General features: G+C 45.5%; 1 protein-coding gene across 2 annotated transcripts in view; it reads right to left on the reverse strand.

Moving 5' to 3' along the window:
* The window catches only part of PTBP1 (polypyrimidine tract binding protein 1), a 27,438-nt gene continuing 5,008 nt past the window's right edge, over nt 1–22,430 (reverse strand). For both annotated transcript variants that reach the window (XM_021540104.3, XM_021540103.3), the window contains 13 exons: nt 13,907–13,985; nt 13,217–13,389; nt 12,121–12,267; nt 11,026–11,196; nt 10,199–10,309; nt 9,731–9,905; nt 8,431–8,505; nt 7,064–7,209; nt 4,530–4,563; nt 3,928–4,020; nt 3,424–3,640; nt 3,135–3,212; nt 1–2,825 (listed from right to left, as the gene is read on the reverse strand). In XM_021540104.3, coding sequence (XP_021395779.1) covers nt 2,693–2,825; nt 3,135–3,212; nt 3,424–3,640; nt 3,928–4,020; nt 4,530–4,563; nt 7,064–7,209; nt 8,431–8,505; nt 9,731–9,905; nt 10,199–10,309; nt 11,026–11,196; nt 12,121–12,267; nt 13,217–13,389; nt 13,907–13,931 — 1,578 coding nt within the window. In that variant the 5' untranslated portion in view covers nt 13,932–13,985 and the 3' untranslated portion in view covers nt 1–2,692. The remainder of the gene's footprint in view (nt 2,826–3,134; nt 3,213–3,423; nt 3,641–3,927; nt 4,021–4,529; nt 4,564–7,063; nt 7,210–8,430; nt 8,506–9,730; nt 9,906–10,198; nt 10,310–11,025; nt 11,197–12,120; nt 12,268–13,216; nt 13,390–13,906; nt 13,986–22,430) is intronic.

Below are 22,430 nucleotides of genomic sequence, written 5' to 3' on the forward strand. Positions count from 1 at the left end.
TGAAGGATACAGAAGAATTTATTGAAAGCACAAGTACAGACTGGGCACCAACTGCTTCTACAATCTCAACAGGAAATAATGGAGCTACAGAAAGGTACAAAGGTTGTTATAAAATAGTTTTAATTTCATTTCATTTTGCATTACAAACATTCTTTGAAAGAGGCAATGGAATTCTGATGGTGTGTACACTTCCCCTCCCCACCCACCTTCCACAATACTGAACCTGGAATTGCTGTTATCAAAATATACAATACATCTGGTCACCATAAAAAACTGGGTTTTGCTGCCCCTCATGTCTTACAACAGGTATAAAAAAATTATAAATATGTACACCCTTAGTTACTCACATTCTTTACATGCAAACACAGGATCCAAAGAGAGCACCCGCCGTGCTGGGGGCCTGGTCACCCCAAATCCATCTGTGATTTCCATGGGACACCCAGAGGGTCCCGGCCGGGGCCCGGCCCCGGGAGCCTCCCCAGCGCTGGGGAGGGCGATGGGGGGCACTGACCAGTCACCCCAGTGCTGCTGGGCTGGGTCCCCTGTGGGAGGTGTTTCACTAGGGAGGGGACAAATCACAGAGACCCCCGGCTGTGCCCTCCTGCAGGATGCTGGCAGGGCCTTGGGGAGCTTTGCAGGGACAGATCCCTGGCTCCAGCACAGCTCACCCAGATTTAGAGGTACCCAAGAGCAGCTGGGGTGATGCTGTCAGCGGGGGTCTTGCCCTCCTTGGGGGTACCCAGCACACCACAGCACCAGGCAGACCCTCACTCGGACCTCACATGCTTCTCCAGCATAATTCATATCCTTGAGAGTCCAGGGAGGAACTACAGAAAGTTAAGACTTTTCCAAACACTCAGTGCTAGGCAAGTCAAGAGCTCCCACACCAAGCAAGGAAATCAGAACTTGCAACACTAAGACAATTAAAAAACAAACTTTGGTCCACAATTTGCAGAAAAACCCTGAAAAAAAGTACAAGATTCTTGTTATTTTTGCATCCGAACAGGTTGCAGGTTAGAGGGAAATGTAAGGCAACATCGGATCACACGGAATAGAAGGCAGAATGGCCCGGGAAAGAGTTGTAAGCCAGAAGAAAAATAAAAATTGTTGTATCATTGGGAAAAACTGATCTGCTGCATTCTACTTTTAATAAATTCCCTTCCTAGAACAACATCTGGGCTTATAGGTTCAAAAGGTAAAAAAAATCTTTAGCCTGGGTCCTTTTCCTTCTATTTCTGAGCTGTTTGTGCTCATTCTCTCACACCCTCGGCTCTGCTCATCCTCAGCCACGACCTCAGCCTGGAAACTACTCCTGCCCTACAGCTTCAATTACAAAACAAAGAAAATAAAGTACAGTATACACGGGTAATACCACAAAGGAGTAAATTTAGATTACGTTTATACCATCTTATCATTCTATAAAAGGTACTTAAAACTATTTCTTTTGCATATAAAGAGATTAGAATATTTGGTCAACTGGAAATATTGCTAGGCACAGAGGACAGCAACGGCATCAAAGTATAATACAAGGATTCAAACAAAAGCTCAAATGCTGAAGACATGCTCTAAGAACGACGGCGGAGCTACAGCAGCCTCGTTAATCTCCAATTAGGGGCACAAAGGTACCTCTTGCAGGTACCTTTCTAATTGTGGGGTATCCAAGGATTCTCCAAATCCTAGCCAAGCATTTAGGTATATACACACACAATTTTGACAAACTCGGATTCATCTTCACAAGTGTCCCACAGCGGCTCTTTTGTCCCTCGCCAATGCTCTGTGAGGGCAGAGCCCGTGGGCTTGCTCCTGACACTGGAATGTGATTTGGCCTTGGGAATGCTCCCCCACCCAGACCTTAGCTCAGCCACAAAGGCTCTCAGGTAACTCCCACCTGAGCTTACAGGTGGCAATGACCCACGAGCAGACTGGGAAGTGGCACAGGGCACACGTGGAGATCGAGACACGCACAGGGCAGCGGGGAACGACTGCCCTGAGTCACAGCCCAAAAATTTCCTTTTTATTCACTTTGCCAGCTCCCCCGGCTGATCGTCAGCCAGAGCCGCTCCCCCCCTCAGCTCTGCCCATCCCCTCCCTGCAGCTCGGATGTTTTCCCCAAAGAAATTGAAAGTTTAAGGCACAGGACAGCAGGTGCACAGGTAAGGTGGGATCAACGCAACCGAGTGTTGTGCTGGGCAGGTTGGGAGCTCCTGGTCACCACAATCCTGACTCCAAGGCGCTACAGTGAATTCACACAGTGGTTTTAAGGTCTTTCAAGGCATGGATGGGTAAGGAAATTAAAAAAAGGCATCAATGTGAAACCTGATTAAACTTGTTGGGATCTGCTTTTTGGGGGAGGAGGAGCAGGAGGGGAGGGGAATTTCCCAGAGCAGGTTCCATAGTGTAAACTTGAACTTGTGATTTTTTTTATTGGAACAGTCAAGATTGTTACCCATCACCGCAAGGTTAGCAAGAGGAATTCATTTTCTTTTTTTTTTTAAAAACCGGTAAACTGATTTCTCTTTAAAAAAATAAAATCTCTGGTCTTTTAAGGTCACTTCAGCTGCATTTTAAAGTGGCTTTTTTTTTTTTTTCTGGAATGATGGAAGTTGAAACCCTGGTGTTCAGCCTTTTAATGTCAAGGCTGAACCCCAGAGGTTTTAAGTCAAGTCCATTTTTACTCAGGCCTTCCCAAGCTCTAAATGGTGGACTTGGAGAAGGACACACGCAGGTGATGGTTCTCCCCCAGGTCATGATTGTGGAGGTCAATGAGGGACTGAATGGCTTCTTCCACAGAGCCCATCTGGATCAAAGCCATTTTACGGTCCTTCCTGACAAGACACAAGTTTCAGGCATGTTTAATTCCATTGCAGAAGCTTCCCTAACTTGATCCAAGTTCTCCCATCCAGCAGAGAATGACAAGCCCCCCAGGTACCTCACTCTTTAGAGGAGTATCTCTGTGGCAAGCACATGCAGCCCTACTTGCTCATTCAGTGCTCAACCCAAGGTTACTCAGGAATTCTTTACTCCACAGTCACACACTGCTCACCTTTGAGCCTTTTGAGTGGAACCAAGTACTTCCACCCTTCCCATATGAAAACCCCGGAGTAAGAAGAGGACATAATACACACAACACTTACTGGAAGAATTTGAATCCTTTGACCATCCCACCATTGCTTGAAAATAACAACTTGAGGTCTTCTTCAGTTACTGAAGGTCTGAAACAAAGAATTTTCCAAGTCACAGATGTTGACAGACCAAGGGAATCTCAAAAAATGAATTTTCATGAGTTTTCTAAATTCCCTCCCAGCAGTCTCTTGGCATGGCAAGGAAATGGAACAGGGAGCTGGGTGAGCTCTCCTGACAGCAACACCGAGGCTGCCAACACTTCAATACCCAGCCACACAGGAACTCCCTGCAGATACTTACGGAATATTGGACAGATGAAGAGTGGCAGAAGGGGGAAAGATATTTTGGAAATTTTTGGAGCCTGGCTTCTTGAAACGATGTAGAGGAGAAGTCCCATAGTCCTTGGTCAGGCCGTGGTCCTCCTGGTTCTCACGGGGCAGCTGCACTGTCTGGTGCTTGGACAGCGTGATACGAATCGGCTTCCCGTGGAGCTTCTGCCCATTCAAGTGGCTCATGGCTGCAAGGGGAGGACACACCTGACTGCAGGGTACTTCAGTTTTGTCCAGACACAAATTCAAGGCCAGAATTTCACTGCTGTGGCAGACACCACACCCTGCAGGGTCCCTCTGCTTCACTGCTTCACTCTGCCTACTTCACTCTTGCACCCATGAGCCACCCCAGCCCCAGAGCTGCCCCAGTCACACCCCACAAGACCTGGATACATTTGGGTCTTCTGTTGGAAGAGAAGAAAGTGCCAAAAATACAGTTTTAACTATCCACAGAGTCTGACCCTGCCAAGCTTACCAAGCTGGGCCTGATTCCCATCGGCCATCTGAACCAGGGCATTATCTTTCTTATTAAATAAAATCTTCACCCTCTGCACATCACCATAGACTCCTTCAAAGAGGGAGGAAACAAGAACAGTCTTAGGCAGGGAAACAAAAAGTCTAATTCAACTTAACATCATCTAATCAATCCAACAGCAAAAACATCCATTCCCAACCAGAACTGATCTCATTCCAACCATGGCTACAATATTCTGCTCTAATTAAGGGAATTCTTATATAGCAGAATAATAATGGAACAATACATTAAAGAAAAGACATTGGGTTTCAGCAAAAAGCCAAAATCTTACTGCCAGAAGACTGGACAATTTTGCATGCTCTCACAATTTAAAACTCTTATCAAAGACATGCAAAGCAATAACCCATGCAGAACTGAACCAAAACCAAAAGCAAACTAAATTAAACAGCAAACTAAGTAAACAATGTAAAACCAAAATTATGCATTCAAAAAAAAAAAAAAGAAAAAAAAAGCAAACTGCAAACTGTACATTTCTGAAGTATCAAAAAGTAATCTCAAATAAATGAAAAACAAGGTAATAAAAAGTGTGAATAATAACATACCGAAAAGAATAAAGAGGCATTGGGGTGTAACTCTCTTTAGAGAACAGCAGAGCAAGGCAGCGGAGGGACAGGGAAGAGGTAAGGAATCGAAGGGGAGAGCGAGGTTGCACAAATCGTCCACAACGAGGAAGGGCAGAGTCCCCGCAGGAAATGGCGAAATTGGTTGATGGATGATGAAGTTTTCAAGATGGTTAATATTGAAGGGCAGGTTGGTTTCCGAAGAGCAGGGTTTGTTTTATTTTTTTTTTTTTTTGGAAGGGGAATGTTTTTATTTTTTTGTTTCAAGCAACAACAGGAAGCAGAAGTACCGTGCAGTCAGTTGGCAAAGAAATTCCGGATCGGGGGAAGAAAAAAAATTCAGGGATGGGGAGAAAAGAAAAAAGTAGCAAAAAACACAGGTCAGTAAATACATAAGGAATATGTAGTGTTCCATCAGTCAGATTTATAGAATTCTACATACAATAACTTGCTTACAGAAACAGTTAATAGGTTTTACCTAGTGGAACACAATGATAAAGAAAAGGCATTTTTACTTCAGATATACAAAGGAGTAAGAGACAGTATTCCTCCAGAGTGACTTCAATAGGCTGCAATAACCAATTCAATAGCAATGGCATTCCCTAAAATTCAACTAAAAATATCTTCTCTGTTTACAATTACTGACTTCATGGACTAAGTCACAAACAGCTTCATTTGCTGCTTTGGGGTCAGGAACTGCAGAAAGCAATCCATGTCATAATACTTGGCTGGAAAGAAACAAGGAACATCCACCTTGGATATCAACCACTGCTTTAAACAAACAGATCATGTGGATGAGCAGCTGTACTGCCACAAATCCCACTCCAAGGTCTGCTGGAAACACTCAGATAAGGAGCTAGTACCTTGTTTGTAAAAGACTGTTCCCCTCCTGCTCTGTGGCCTGACCTCACCATGTAGAAACTCAAGGTGCTGGGTCACCACAAGCTGAAATGTGTGGACTGCTCCCACTCTTGTGGAAGAAAAAATGGAGCCATTTCAGCTCCCATGATTCCCACTCAGGAAAACCCCATGGCAGAGCAGTCACTCCAGGCAATACTGTCTCTTTACTAACTGGTTGTGGCACAGGTAAGTTTCTACAACACTGATTATACAGGCAGTGGAAAAAGTTTCATGTCTGTTAGTTCACAGCTTCAGTCCAAGTCCCAAAGTCTCTCTAGCCCAAAGACAAGCTGGATGGAGAGTGAAGAGCTCCTCAAAAAAAACCACAGGGCATGAAGTAACTGCTTGCTCCTGCCTAAACAGAGCTGTGAGAAATCTGAGAGGTGCAGCACAGCCCCTTGTCCTGCCACTACCATCCAGGCACCCAACAGCTTCCTGGGAACACACACGTGGAAGCATCACACCAGTCAGGTGTAATGACACCTGCAATTATCAGGGTACAACAAACCAGAGATGAGAGTCCCTGGAATGGCAGAGCAGTTCCCAGGCAGCATGAGCAGCAAATCCCAAAACTGTTCCACAGCCCCTGCTGTTATTTCATGCCCTGGAGAGAACAGCAATGACAGGTAAGAGCAGTCTGAAACATGATCCAATTGGTTCATCTTATTAGGAGTTAAAACATTTTGATCATTCATCACATCCAGGCTTCCCCTTTGATCCAAAGAGGTTTTGTGGTGACTCTGCCATCACTGGTAAGTTTTACAGCTTTGCAAAGTGCGCACAGTCCCACCAGTTACAGCTCCTCAGTAGAGCCTCATCACTCTGCTGGACACCAGAGGTTCTACACTTTCAATCCAACCAGATCCAGGGGCTGACTGAAGGAAAATTCAAGCCCCCCCATATCCAATTCCCTTATGGTGCTGTCTTTCATTAAACAAAGTTTTTGTTCAAATATTACTTGCATTATTTTTAGAGAAATCCAAATATTTCAACTCACTCAGTTAAGCAGAATTGAAAATGTAAACTGTGAGCTGTTAAAGGGTTTAGCTAAGGAAAAACTTCCAAGAATCCTGGAAGGGGGAAATGTGCAAGCACATGGCAGAGGAAATACTGCACAGGTACAAGGTCAAGCTAGCAGGGATCCAGACACTACACAGAAAGAGCAAAGATCAGCATGAAGCCTCTCTGTAGTTCTGAATTAATGTATTAAAAACTACAACATGCCAAAGAAAAGGAATGGACATGGCTATTCTGTGACCCAAATGACACTATTCCATGGGAATGGTGGGGAGACTCCACACAGAAGAGGGAGGAAGGGACAGGCACTGTAGTCTCTGGGGGACAAGAGCAGGCTGGCAGCATCCTTGGCTTTGAACCAAGGAAGAGCAATTTCAATCTGAGATGGACTTTCCCATTTCCCTTCAGCAACTAGAGTACTGCTCTGCCCTGCACCTGGGGCTGTCAGAGCACGGCAGCAGCTGCTCTAGTGGGGCCACTTCCTTTGGATACAGCAGGATTTCACTTTCAATGAATTTCAGCCCAATCCGTGTTCAGAAAGTGAAAGCAGAGATAACAGGAAGGAGAACAAAAAGAAGTAAAGTTAGGACTGCACTAACCTCTGGGATCAGATTGCTAACCAGCAGCACGGAGTGCCCTGTCCCAGACAGGCCGGGAATGGCAATCCGTCCTGCTGCAGCCGCCGCAGCTGCTGCTGGAATAGCCAAAGGAGCTAGTGCTCCAGGAACACTTGGAACTGTCAGGCCTGGAAATTAAAGAATATTAACCAGTAAAGAATTAACAGAACGTACTCTAGTGTATTTGCTGCACCAGAAGGGAGACCAGCACACTCTCTGAACCATGCAACATTCCCAAAAATGCCCATGTAATCCTAAGGGCAACAGGAGCCTCCGCTTCTGGTGCTGCAGGAAATGTTCTGGATTCTAAGAGGATTTGCTCTTGCAGTGCCTGGTGCTGAGCAGGTGCCTCAGCACTCTCGAGCGTGTTTCACAAGCAGCGGATGAGCACAAAGCCTCAGCTCTGCTGTGCAGGGCAGGTGTCACACACGGGGCGTGGGGAGGGTCTGTCCAACCAGGGCATGCACAACGTGCTCTCATCACGCATGCAACCACCAGGAACCCTGTGCCACCAGCACCCAGCTCTCCTGAGTGGCAACCACTGCAGCTGGATTGACAGGCATTCCTAGACAGCTCCAGTACCAGCTGGCACCTCCTGTACCAGCCCTTGAAGGGCAAGAGCTTTAGAGCTCAAGAAACAACTAGTCAATTCCATGGATTAATCCCCAAAACAGCACTTCTTGTTTCCTCAGTAGGGCTTGATGTTACCGAAACAGCAACACCTCAACAGCCCACTCTGCTTGTTTGTCATAAGCAAGGAAATTCCATCATGTTCCCAGAGAGCCAACATGGCTTGGAATGCTGAAAACCCCAGCAAGGCTTGTTTAGGCTGGCACTCCTGCAAGCATGTACAGCACCTCCAGTTTTCAGACTCTCAGCTACTTCTGGAAGCAGCAATCATCTGTTACCTACAGCATGAGCTGTGAACTTTTAAAGTTCACCTTAAATATCAGCTTTCTCAAAGTATTTAGGAAAAAAATTGACAGATTCCTTGCTTCTGACCACATTTACGACTGTCGAATAGAGGTCCCAATCTCTGTAATGACATGAGGAAATTCAAAGCACAAGAACTTGTACCTCCTCACCACTTCCCCAAATTATTACAAAATTTGCCTTTACTGTTCCTCCCATCCTGCTTTATGAATTTTCTTCCCCATCACCAGGACATTGCCTAGAGGTGCTGCAGCTGCACACAGCATTCCTAGACTGGATCACCATCCCTTCCATGTCTAAATGCCAGTATTTAGATTTACATGGTTAACCCAAACAAAACCATTTTGATTTAAAACATGGAGGTGGCTTCAGCTACAGAAAACCTACATAAAATTTCAACTTCCGAAATACAGTACCTGTAGCCTGAGGAATGGCAAAAGTAGGAGGAAAGCCAGCTCCAGCATATGGAGGAGAGATTATTCCTGGGGCACCTGGGAAAGACGGACACATTATAAAAAATGCTCAACAGCAGGAAAACTCTAAACTTCACAGAACAATGTAATATTCTGAGTTGGAAGAGACCAACAAGGATTATCAAGTCCAGGTCCTGGCTCTACACAGGACAGACCAAACAATCCCATTATGTGACAGAGTGTTGTCCAAATGCTTCTCTAACTCTGTCAGGCTTGGTGTTGTGACCACTGCCCTGGGAAGCCTGCTCAGTGCCCAGCCACTCTCTGGGTGAAGAACTTTTCCTTATATCTAATCTAAACTTAGCCAAAATGTCTTGATCTGTCCTTCAACAGAAGCATTTAGTTGAAAACTAAGCCATAAAACACAACCAGCAATTCAAAAATGCCTCTCGGGTAACAATGGACTTCCAGAGATCACCAAAACAATTCTTGGGCAAACACCAGGTGGCACCAGAGGCACCGACCACGGGATTTGGCACTAATCTGATCCTCAATGATCCCCAAATGTTCTGCCTCAGTTACACTCTATTCAAAGCATTTGACCAAATACACCAGGACGACAGCCCCTCCCCTTCTCCTGACACACTGTCCCAAACAACTGCTTGAGATTGCCCAAAAAATCACCAACAGGAATATAAGCAAAAATTCTATTTAATATTAAAACTACAAAGGACAACAGTTGGCAAAATTTGTTGTCAAGATTCACTCTAGTACTTAAAAGGACAACTAAGGCACAACGAGCAAAAGCAAGGAACAACAAAACCAAACAAAATCCAGGCAATCAAAACTGAAAGGAATTAAGTCTACCTAGGTGTGTGTGTGCAAAAACAGTGTAAACAATGATGGAAAGGAATGCTGCCTAAAGCTCAACACTGCAACTTAACAGTACTTCAACTTGACTTATATCTAAATTTAGAGCTTAACCATAACAATCTGTAAGAGAAATAACACTTCACAGCACTTAGCCTAAATTATAACTTGACCTAGCTTTCAGATTTGCTACAGTAAATATGAAAAGGGTATGCACGCAGACAGAAACAGTCAGTGCAAGATAAGGCACCTTTGGAAAAATATCCTTCAGAAAGAGCTGAGCCCAGGTGGTGTTTGCAAGGACAGGTCTAACAGGCACTTCTCAGAGCACAGTGAGAATGAAAAGAAGCCGGGGAGTGCAGGTGGGAGGGCTCACCACGACACACACACCCATGAGCTGGCTTTGTCCTGTTCCCACTTGCTGAACACTCACCAAAAGCAGCTGCCATGGTCTGGTCCAGAGTGGGCTGGCTGTCCCCAGAGGGCAGGTCTGGGCGGGTGTAGTCTCTGCTCTTGTCGTTATTGTACTTTACATTGAGACTTGTGAGCTTGGAGAAGTCAATGCGCAGCGTGCAGCAAGCGTTGTAGATGTTCTGTCCATCCAGAGACTGCAAGGAAACAAAACTAGTCCTCACCCAAATGCACTCAGACCAAGCTCACAGCAATTGCTCTCTGGAGAGGGAAGGTGTTGGGCCATCCCACAGCTCCACCTGAGAGCAGGTATCTCATGTGGAGACAGCTCTGCTTCATTCAGCCTCTCCAGCAGCCTCCAGCTCACATATGGGAACAATTCCCTCCCACTCTTGCTCTGTCCTTGGGGTAATGCTGGTGTCAGCCCACCCTGAGCTTGGATTAAACACGGCAAACCCAACTGAGAGTAATCCAGGTATGCAGCACTCACCAGTTTGGCATGCTGAGCACTCATAGGGTCAGCATATTGCAACAGGGCCTGAAACTGGTGATTCTTCGTGAATGTGATGATTTTCAAAACTGTACCAAATTTGGAAAAGATCTGCAAGATAATATTTGCGTATCTTGTTATGACATTTCCAGTACGATAATTTCATATTGATCTCTTATTACAAGCAGAAACAAAAGTCTTTTCAACCTGTCAGCTTTCAACTGCAGCACTGAAGGTTTTAAACCACACTGTGGGCATTGCTTGACTGGCATCATGGCATTGGCCGAGAACACACCAGAGTGGCTGAACTGCTGCTCCCTAAGTACAGGTTGTTTATTCTGGGTTATTGAACAGGAATATTCACAAAAACATTCAGGAACTCAACCTCTTCCAGAAATTTCAGGAATTCTTAAATGCAGTCAAGCCTGCAGTTTAAACATGAAGATAACATTAAGCAATCAAGCAGACAGAAGCAACTTTCCAAACTGGCCACTGCCTAAATAGCTCCTGGACACTGTATTTGTTTCCCTAGCCCCAGCAGAAGGATGAGGAGCAGCTACTTTTGCTAAAACATAAAGATAACCTGAAGAACTTTAATTGATCCAATAAAATGGACCAGGACTCAAATATTTGGAAATTAAAATCATGCAAGAGGTTAAAACTAGCAGCACTCCTGCAGGTGTATGGTCTCCAGGAGTCTGACAGCTCTGTCCAGAACTTGCACTGTACAAACACAAACCACAGACTTTTCAACTACACCAATGCACCGACTGATGCTACCCCTTCCTCCAGGACAACCTTCAAGCAGTTGTGGCGACATGTTTTACCTGGTGCAGAACATCTAGAGTGACAGGGTAGAAGAGATTCTCCACAATGATCCTCAGGACAGGGCTCTGGCCAGCCATCGCCATCCCTGCATCGACGGCCGCAGCCGTGGCGGCCAGCGCCACAGCCCCGGCCTGCACCTGGGTCACGGCTTGCAGAGCTGCTTGGGCACGCTGCAGGAGCAAAAAAAGCTGTTAGACCCACACTTCTGCTTCCAAAAAACACACAGTCAGCTCTCCTTGAGCTCCCTCTCTACAAACAGCCTGCTGGACTCAGCAGTGAGCAGAACAGCCAGGTGCAGCTCCAAAGGCTGGGGCACATTTGAGATAGTGCCCATAAAGACCACCCCAACCAGTAAGGGCAAGGCAAAAAATACCAACTAAATCAACTGTGCACTACCTATGCTATGGCAAAACCTTGCTCTGCATAACCTGCTGCAGCAATATTATCCCATTTTTTAGAAAAAGGGAAAACCAGAGATTTTCTGAATCCATCTCCAGAATCCTAGACAAGGTTACAAGACTGAAAGATTTATGCACATTTGCCACAGGGAGCCAGAAGTGAGAAGTGCCTGGGGGTTCTGCAGAGCCCCTTACCATACAGAACTCTCATGCTCCAGCTGTGAGAGGCACCCAACTGCAGTATTCCATCTGCACAGCACTGGCTGCTCTGATCCTGACTGGAATCAGCTCGAAAAGTGAGAGCAAAGGGGATGTACTGGCAGCCACCCAACAAAGAGCCACAACACTTGAACTTCTTTCCAGTGTTGCTGTCCCAAAAGGTTGCCAAAAGGGGCTGAGCTGAACTAGGAACTTCTTCCCCTCTGCAGAGCATGTGGTGCAGAGACCCTTGAGACCTGTTGCCACCTCAGGTGCTGCCACCTCAAAGCTGCACCTACCAGCACCAGGCTGTGCTCTACCACAGGTGAGTTCTGCCCCATCATGACTGCACTTGATAGAAATTTTTTAATCATTAGAAACAAACATCCTAAAGCACCAGATGTTACTTAAGTCCATAGATGTCAAGGCAGCAGCAGAGATCTGGCTATGTGTGTCCCCCTACTCCCCCTGGCATGACAATGCAGAGAACAAACTGACTGCTTGGTTTGGAGAGTTGTCTGTCTTCAGCTCCTTGTGGTTGGAGAACTGGATGTAGATGGGCTGGCTCCGGAGCACCGGAGTGACTGTGGTGTAGTAGTTCACCATGGTGTTGGCTGTCTCCTCCGTGTTCATCTCTATGAAAGCCTGGGAAGTGAAACCCAACACAGACATGTCACACCAGGACAGCACCAGGTCACCCTGAACCTCTGGCAGAGCCATAACAGGGTTGAGTTTTCACAACTGCATTTACACATGTGGTTTTGCACACAGAACTGTTTAAAATCCAACTAAGTAGAACAAATCAGGATCTTCCCTCTCCAAACTGATTTAATGCCAAGCTTCAGTCTCACCCTAAGATCTCCATGCTGTGTGAACTTAGATGTAAGTGTCTGCAGGAACATAAAAATAGAGCAACAATCCAGCCTCTTCACTTTTCTCCAGGGCAGGAAGCCCCTCCCATTGCTCCATACCCTTAGAGGCTTCTCTCCTTCAGAAGAGAAATGTAAAGGATTGTAGCAAGTCACTGCAGTAAGCACTTGCATGTAATCACACCATGCAATATATCAGAGGCACATTTTCATAATTAAGATTAAAGACAATATTTTAAGCAATTATTAAAGTTGGCTTGCTTTTTTACTCCTTAATTTGCAAGACAATTTTAGTTACCAAATTAGTGCACACCGCCTGCATTACCCAAGAGTATTTCAGCCATACCCAGCTCATTTACTAGATCTGTAAAGGTGTCCTCAATATGCCACGTTACACAGTGGTAACTCAGCTGTCAAGCAAGCCTGAGTGAAAAAGGCCAACTCATGGTACTGCTGTTCAAATAATTCCTGGCCTGCAATTTCCAAACCAGGCCTAACGCTAATTATAAGTGACAACCAGTAATTATGGACTGAGCTCCTTCTGCAGCCTGAAAGTGGTATTTTCTACAGCTCATGGGATAATCACAGTAAAGTACAATAGTAGCATGCAGAAGTTATTGCCTCGTAACACACGGCAGCTGTTTAAACAACTTGGAGTTGGTTTCCTGATGACAAACTTATCAAGCCTTTGACACAATCCATGCTTCCAGTTATGGAGACAATACCTGGTTTTTTCCTTTCAACATCAGAAGATTGGTGACCTTGCCAAAGGGTAAGCCCAAAGAAATGACCTCTGCCTCCGTGACGTCACTGGGGAGCTTGCGGACGTGGATTACTCGGGATGGGATCCCGGCACTTCTGTTATCTCCTTTGAACTTTTTGCTGTCGTTTCCATTAGCTGCAAGAGGCAAGAGTTACTGCTGGTGAGAAGGGTCTGGAAGAAGAAGCATGCATCTCCCACTGCTGACCCACAGGCTCTGCTCCCCAGCCATTTACTGCACTATTACAGAGAAATTCCATAGTCTAAGTTAACTTTAGTCTGAAGTTGGTTTTACTCTTTTTTCCCCCCAAATTACATGATGGGAGTGACACAGCCAAATGCCACTGCAATGGAATCAATTCTCCAGTGGCCATTTCCTAGTTTGTGTAAAGCACACACCCACCCACCCATATTTTTAGTGCAAGTCTGAGCCACTAAACCCCAATTGGTGCTTCATTCCTTTCCACCTGGCCTAGTGCAGACATTTATTATTATTATTATTATTATTATTATTATTATTATTATTCAGCACCATCCCATAAAAGGCCTAGTAAGTCCTAAAAATAAAGTGATTTTAAAATTATGACTAAGAAGGAAAATCCAGGCTTCCTTGCAGTATTTATAAATTGTTGTGCTTGTTTCCATGCAATATTACCTGCAGAAGGAGAGTTGCTGCTCATGATAAAGGGTCCGTTAGTAGTAACACAAGGAGAGAAAAGCTCCTCAGCTGCCCGCTGGAAGAGAACAGATGAGAGGTAAATGGACAGCATTTTACACAATTCTATCCAGGCACTCCTAAAGCACAACAACTGAGAAAGCTGGAGAGGAGTAGAACACAAGTGTAAGTGAAAACATACCGAGAGTGGGCAGTGAAGCTCACCTCCATGAATTAAATATCAGTCAGATCCAGTTTGGTAATGGAGCAGCACTATCCAGTATATCTTTTCTGCTCAGCATTAGGAATCTCAGGGCTGGAGTGTTGCTGAGTTGTGTGAAGCCACTACACATAGCACTGGCACCAACAGGCACCTTCTCCTGTCATACGTGGCAAAACAGGTTTCTGACTACTCCCATCCCACAGAATTTTCACTCTGAAGCTGCCAAAACTATTTGGGAATGACTTGGCAGTTATGAATCAAAACTGTGCATTTTGTGCCCCATTCCTGGAAGTGTTCATACCCAGGCTGGGCAGGGCTTGGAGCACCCTGACCTGGTAGTAGAAGGTACCGTCTGTAAAGTCACCTAAACCACTTCAACTGACCAGGACTGGTTCAACCCAAGTATTAAGATACAAAAAAAAAACTCTACTAAGGCAAAAGCAAACATGCCTATGAATGACTTCATAGCACAGTCTACACTTGCATACACATCTTACAATCAGCATGGCTTAATTTCAATTAAATTACACGGAAGATTTCAAATTCCATTGTAAACTGTGAGCAAACATGATACTACAGATCTAACACACAAGAGCACTTTATCATTTTTTACATTACTCTTCCACAGAGGCGCCACACCAAAAAGCTTTCATCCATAGAAAAAAGCTCAGGACTCATCCCTGCCTTTGCAGGGCCCACCCACCTCAATGGAAACGGACCCTGCTCCACAGCACAGCACCAGAAACCCTTATCTTCCACATGCCCTGTATCTGGTGGCACCTGCAGAAACAGGAGCTGTGCAACAACAAAAGCTCTGTGCACTCCCCCAGCAGACAGGCTGGGAAAGTAGGTCACTGAGAGCCCCAGAACACACAGTTACAGACACACGGTTTAGGTTTTTTTCTTTCCCCCTCAAATCTTGAATTTCTCGTTTGACTACTCACTGCCAGCTCTTCAAAGAGGCTTCAAGGACTTTGATGTCCTGAAGATGAGAATCAGGCCAGTTCCAAGCCAGGGCTCATGAGCTGCTGCTGGTCACCTGCAAGCACTGACCAGCTCCCACCACAGCTCTGGCCTGGGCTTCCTCCTCCTCACATGGTGCAGTCATTAGGAAAGGGCCTTTTAACAGCTGTTCTAATTAGCACTTCGATTCCTGAGTGCAGCAAGAGGCAAGCTGGGCTGGGAGGCTATTAGACTGTGATCCCATCCTTTGATGACTCAAATTAAGGCATAATTCGAAGGCTAGAAAAAATCCTCTGGTTTGCTGTTAGAACACCCTTGTGCCTGCACTGCTGCTGCCACTCCAGCTACGGCTTTCTGTGCCACAGCCTGGGATATACCTGGCAGCTACTGACAAGAGCCACTCGCCAAAGCACAGCCCTACCCACATAATCAGGTATTTCTGGCTTCATGAAGGCCTTTGCATCAGGCCTTAATGGAACTTGAATGTTTTAAAACATCTTCTTAAATATTAACTTGTAAAATTCTGTGCATACAGAACTCTTCCAGTACAAATTGCTGTCTCTGTGTAAACATAGTGGGCAGCTCCTGCAATCCATCATGGAAACACTGGGAGAATGAGCCACATATTTGGCTCTCATGGAGGCAACACTAAGAAACTATAAACTGGAAAAACAAGCATTTATACCATTATGGAAAGAACTTAGCTTTCCTAGTGGCTTGTCTAAAATACATATTTTCTTGTGTATTTGAGAACTTCCTCACAGGCAGGGATGACAAGAATATCACTGCAGCCAGGCTCCACATGTCTGTGTCTCTTTAAGGAGAGCAATTTCCAATCCACTCCCCTCTTATCTTGGAGACAGCCTGTGCTGCCCACTGCGACCAGAGCCGGGAGGCAGAGGGGGGATGATTGTTCAACATCAAAAGCAGCAGCAGTCAATTTGTAAGCTTCCCAGCTGGAAGTACATGCAAACGAGGAGGGAAGACTGCCATGGTTGGAAAAAGGCAGTTATTCCAAATTCTTTTCTCTATGCACAGAAGTTTAAAGATGGTACATGTAGTTATTCCCCACATCTCCCAGTGCAGGAATGGCTGCTGAAGTGTGAGAGGAGCAGACTCAGTGCCCCAAGGAGCCTCAGTGGTCACCCTGTGCTGCCATGCCCGTGCCTCCCCAGCACAAGGAAGTTGCATGAACCACGACTTTTCATCGGCGGGTGCTCTTCCTCCATTCCTGTTGGAGCTGATATCGGATAACCACAGGAAATAGTTTCATTTTTTAAAACTACCAAACTGGAGGCAAGCTGAAACCCAGTTCTCTATGACCATGCCCACAGTAATGAGCACTCAACAGCCTCCGTCAGCTCTCTGCCCTTATACTGCAGGGATCACCAGTCTCTTTCCAGACTCTTTTCTGTCTTTTCCTTCAGTACATGCTAGATACACTACAGAGATTCTTTAAAATCACGGTATAAATTCAAATGTTTCATACCAAGTACCCAAGTCAGTAGAGGCAGAGGAACCAAAGCAAGCCTGGTTGGTTGAACAGGTTTAAAAGAGCTTCTCACCAACAAGGCACCCACTGGGTATTTTGAATTATACTGGGAAAGACAGGAGAGAAGTTAATGATTCTGAAGTTTTTTATAATTTAATTTAAAATGGAAGAAACCCAGCCAAGGGCTGTGAGGGTGCTTGGCAATCACCTCTATCAACCCACAGCACTGCTCCTCTCCCTGTTGCACTCTCTATGAGTTGCTCCAGGAGACCCAGATGCACTTCAAGACAATTCTCCAACCCTGAGCTCCCATCCCTGCTCACAGAGCCACTAATTACACTGACATTTCTGCTCAGCCATTCTTTCACAGCTGGTATTTTTATGACAAGATTAACAGAAGCCACAGTGCATTCGCAGCACATCAAATTCCTCATTTGAACTAACAAATCTCCTCTTCCTGCTGACTGAAAACAACCACCACTTCTGGAGTTACACAGCCAGATCCTACCTAGAGCAGGGTAGGGCTGTTTCCACTACCCAAATCCCCAGTCAGCAGCACATTGGCACCAGGGAAACCCTACTGGGAGGGGTTTCCATGCCAGCAGCCTCCTCTGGCCTGATGCTCCTGGCTACACAAGGCCCCTTGCCCAAGCTGCACTAATTTAATCACACACCGTGCTCCAGGCAACCCTGCTGCCAACAATTCTCTCATTCTCTTTTCAGACTCGGGGAGAGGCAGGCTGCTGCAAGGTACAGTTTAACATTTGACATCTCCCCCAGTTGTATTTTTGACCACGCCCCAAACTCTAAGCCTCACCTTGTTTTAAAGTTTTAACAAGTAAAGCCTAAGAACTTTGGTCTGTATAGGCTCTTACTTAAAAAGCAACAGCTCATTCACATACACTACATACTCCTCACTGCCAGTAAGATTTTACCTGGCTTACAATACTTTGGAATGAAGCCAGAGATTCTCTCAGCTTCTATCAGCACACCTAGAAGTGCTACAGAAATTCCCAGCTGCCCTATACAATCCTTTATCTACTTAAGATCCAGCACTTATTTTAAATGGATTACAGTAAGTCAACTGCATCCCGCCTGTGCAAAAGGCTAGCAACAAACACAAACAAAACCACCATAAAAATACTCATTTCAAGTCAAACACATGATCAACTTTCAGGCTTTAGAAAGCAAAATTAAAGCAAAGGCAAAAAGACCACGTGGGAAGGAAGGGGACAATGACCAAAAAGGCCAGAAGCCACAGGCAGGTCAAGCTGAAGATCTACAAAAAGCTGTTTCTCTCCATGCTTCAGTGAGGAAGCCCTACAGAACAGCAGGACTGTCTCTAGATGTGGAGCACTATACACTGCTCTGACAGAGGTGGGATAGCAGTACTTTGAGAGGGAAAATGTAAATTTTGGAGGCTAGCAGGCCATCAGCTAACAGACACAGAAAGCAAAGCAGGGAACAGCAGCATCTGGAAACCCCCTCTGAAAATAAATCAAAAGAAAACTGTCCTGTAAGAAGCCAGAGCACATGGACATTGCTGTTCTTCACTTTCTCTACATTTGGAAAAATATTGTAGAGCCAATAAAAGGCCACTGTAATATTTTTTTTTTTTAAAATGAGTCGGACCACTGAGCTCACAAAAACCTTCTGATCAAAGAGGCAAGAAAATGCCTCTGAGCAGAGGAGGAGCAAGTGGCTCATCAGGGGCTGTCTGAGGTCAGTCCCAGAGGGATGCAGGAATGCTCTGATCCTTCAGTTCACAGCTCAAATCTCTGTGAAGAAACTATTAAGAGAAATCCAGTCTGATGACATCATCATCATCACACTCATGTTACATTCCAGCATTTTTTGCTGAGAGATTTGGGATTCAAGAATGGAACTAAATTTAAACTACTAGGAAGGATGCCAGTTTTCGTTGCCTTCCACCAAAGACTCATGTCCAGCACAGCTCACTTATATTTCCCCTCTATTCCCTTCTCCTACCTCCAGCACTCTTTAGTCACTTAAAGTACTGCGAAAAACATTCCAATTTGGGTCACAAACAAACTATGAGTCAACTTTTTTTGTGAAACACTTCTAAGAACACACACACACCTGCATCCCCAACATTCTCCAGGAAGCTGGGAGGTTAAGGCCAACACAAAGCAGCTTCAAGATTCCACAGTGTGATGCTGCCCCCGCTTCGGTGTCACTCACACACTGGACACACAATTTATCATTTGATCAGAACCAAAGCAGCTGGGATCAATTTAGTTCACTAAATTGTTCATGGCTGATGTACCAATTCAAACACAAGAACACATATAACATTAATCAAATTAAGTCCAACCCAGCAGTCAGCATATTCCATAGACAGTGGATCTGTGGCAGAGGCATCAGTCTATCTGGCAGGCACAGGGGACACTTATTTTCAACCCACGCTCTGCTCAGCCAACACCAGTCACCTGCCACTTCAGGCTTTTAAAACTGTTACAGCCTCCCTCTTGCCTGGACAAGATTGAGGCTGATATCCCTACAAAGCAGCCAATGGCAAAGCTCCCCACTGGGTTCCCCAGTGGCACACACACACTCCCAGCCCCTTTGAAGCTGGGTGAGACAGTCAGAGCATGGCATTTTCCTCACACAGTTCTGCTACAAGTGCCAGCACCATTTCTAGAGGCTACAGAGAGGCCCTGGAGTTCCTAAAAGCCACCAGACCCTCTAGTGCTGCACCTGCTCACCCTGTGTGCTTTGGCAATGAGCTCTATTAGAGCTCGAGCACACAGCAGCCTCACAGTAAAGCCGGATCCTCAACCCACTCATCTCTCAGCCCCTCCTAACTTTCTTTCTCAGTCGTTGCTACTATGGAGACACCCTGCGAAACAAACCTGCCCTTTGAGCAAATAAAAGGTGTGGCCAGTTTAAATAGCCCAAAATTCCTAAACTCCAAGAGCTGCAGCAATGCAGTCATGCTGGCTTGGTAGGGCAGCACACGCCCAGGCTTTATGATCCACCGCTCCCAAGCTGAAATTTAACTACTCAACCTTGAGTTTTCAAGTCATTGCCACGGAGCAGCAGAGAGGCCTTGGCAAAGCTCAACAGAAATCCTATCAGGGAAAAATAGTGCTGGATGAGTCACTCCAGGAACACAGAACTCATGGAAGGACACTTCTGTCCCATCTGTCGGGGGCCAGTGGACACAGGGGTCAGGCAGCACAACTGCACCTGAACTGTGGCTGTGCAGAGGCAGCACCACAAATGGGATGGCTCCAACACTGGCCCAGCTGGGCACAGCATTCACTGTGTTCTCACAGGAAGCTTGAAAGAGCTGTACCAGAGCCATGGGGAATGTGTAAACAAATCATACTTCCTCTTTTTGCTGATGTGAGAGGACCACAAATGCAGCACCAGCATACCTGCATTTTCTAGTACCTGACACAGATGTCAGAGACCAGAGCCCATCCCTATAACTTAAAAATATGCAGTTGAGTGAGTTCACATGTATTAAATATTCTCTTTTTCTTTTTTAATCGTCACAGATTGAAGTCAAAGCAGGCCTGAGGTTTAAATCCAGTTATTTTCTAAAACCATTTTATTAACAGATATATGCCTTGAAGACCCAGGTGCACAAAGCAGCATGCAGCACTCTCAGGTGAGATGGAGCTGTCTGGCACACCCAGGTGACCTGATGCCACCCAGCAGCCACTGCCATCCCTGTCCCCTGCCACCAACATGTGGTTCCCATGTGTGTTCCTGCCTGTTGGGGAGGCCACAAGAGCCAGCTTGTTGCAGCCTCTAACTAAAACCATAGGAGGGGACTGGAATTTCCTCACAACATTCTTGGCCCACTGCCTGAAGCCATAATTACTGTTCCCATGGCAAAGATCCTGGCTTCACCACAAATCACTTCTATGCAGTCAGCCTGTATCACACTCCAGCAAAGCCTGTTTTAAAAATTAACTTCTCAAACACCACACAACTGTACTTTTGGTTTCTGGAAGGGAAATCTTTCAAGCAGAGTTGGACTCAGCCAAGAAAGTATGGGGATTATTCAGCACCTAAACTATTTTGAGACTTTTCCAGTCACCAAAATGCAATTTCACTTAAAGAACAGCGACGTGTCACAGTTCATCCTCTCCCTAGTCCTGCTCAGAGTGTGAAGGAACAGTGATATGCAGGGAAATCAAACAAACGGCAAGGAGACACAACAGAGTAAGACCTTGATCAGACTATTTGCAAGAGGCAACTGCAGGGTCAAAGAGCACCTCAGAGCTCAAACACCACGCCACCATCTTAGGGCCATACTTTCTTCCTTTTCAGACAGCAGTGAAGTTATGGGAAGAAGTAAGTCTTAGATCATGTGTTTCTGATCTGCAGGACATTCCAGAAGGCTGTGCATCAGGAATCCCCACACTAGAATGGCAATGAGCTTCCTAAACAAATTTGCACACTTTAAACTAAGGAGCCTGGAATGGCTACTACAATTACACCTAATTAAAAACAAGACCATTGGGCAGTACAGTACTCAGAAGAGTAAGCCCTTGGAACACCTGGGGGCTTCATACGTTAAAAAAACTAAATTTAATTAAGACCTCAGAAAAAATTTTAAGTGGGTGGAAATACTCTTGATATGTAAATTAAGGATGTGAGAATTTTTTAAAAAGACAGCAGTCTGCCTTTTAAAGCAGTAATGTTGAGCAAACTGAAAAAAACTTTCATGAAGTCTTCAACTTTCAAGTTAAGCTCAGCACTCACAGCAAGAAGCCACTGGGTGTTTGCTGTGACACATTGCTCAGCAGTGGTTTGAGTCACAGGCACTTTTCCTACTTGTCTGAGCCAGCTTTGGGACATTCCAGTCACAGTATCTGACCATGGACAAGGTTACTGGAGGCTCAGGAGCATGTCACTGAGCATGTCACGAGCTGACAGATTCTGGGGACCATCATCTTTCAACACCCAAATTCCTACCTTCTGTGCACATACACATCAAGAATGAGTAAATTTACACCTCAGATTAAAAACAATTTTCCAGCTCTGATCTGCATGTGTGATTTGGTAGTTCAGCCAGGAAGCTCTCATGAGCACAGGTGACAGAATGAACACCTGAGTCTGTGCTGGATCCCAGAGCAGGGGAAGCTGTCTGATGTGGCAGAGGATGGGAGCACAGGAGAAGCTTCACTTCGCTCTCGGATGTGCACAGACTCCAATTTACCTACAGAAACTCACGACATGTTACACCCAAGCACTAAGGAAGGGAATCCTATTACAAGAGCTACACCTGCATATTCAATGACTTAAACACAATCAGATAACGTGGCTACAGCAAAAATCAGTTGAAAGCTTACCTTTACCAAGATGATTCAGCTTTCCTCCTTGCTTCTGCCACTCTTTATATTCAACTTTCTTTAAACCCACCTCATCTGACTTGACAAGAAACCTCATGTTCCATTCACAGTTTAGTCTCTCACCCCTCCCTACCTGTTGTCTGGCCAGCACAGCTGTGGGTACAATGCTGTCCCATGCCAGAGCTGAAGGCACTCAGAGAGAGGATTGCTCCCAGACCTCATCTGACTGCAACCAGGGTCTGGAATCCCCCCCCAGATGGGTACAATGAGGCAGGCAATCCCACAACTCAAAATTCCAAGCTTCACTGAGATCTACAACTACAGTTTCAGAAGCTTCCTGGTTTAGTTATGTAAAACCACGTTTAAAAGTTACAAATTACACATTGTTAAAAACCAGGGGACCTTAACCAACATTAACCACTTTCCCAGCAGACATTCTATCACACTGCTCTAGGGATGCCGTGGTCCACCTTTCATAATGGCTATGAACTATTAACCAACCTTACTGTCCAGGCT

Source organism: Lonchura striata, chromosome 28 (genome assembly GCF_050655825.1).
Source record: "Lonchura striata isolate lonStrDom1 chromosome 28, ASM5065582v1, whole genome shotgun sequence".
NCBI classification, from domain to species: domain Eukaryota; kingdom Metazoa; phylum Chordata; class Aves; order Passeriformes; family Estrildidae; genus Lonchura; species Lonchura striata.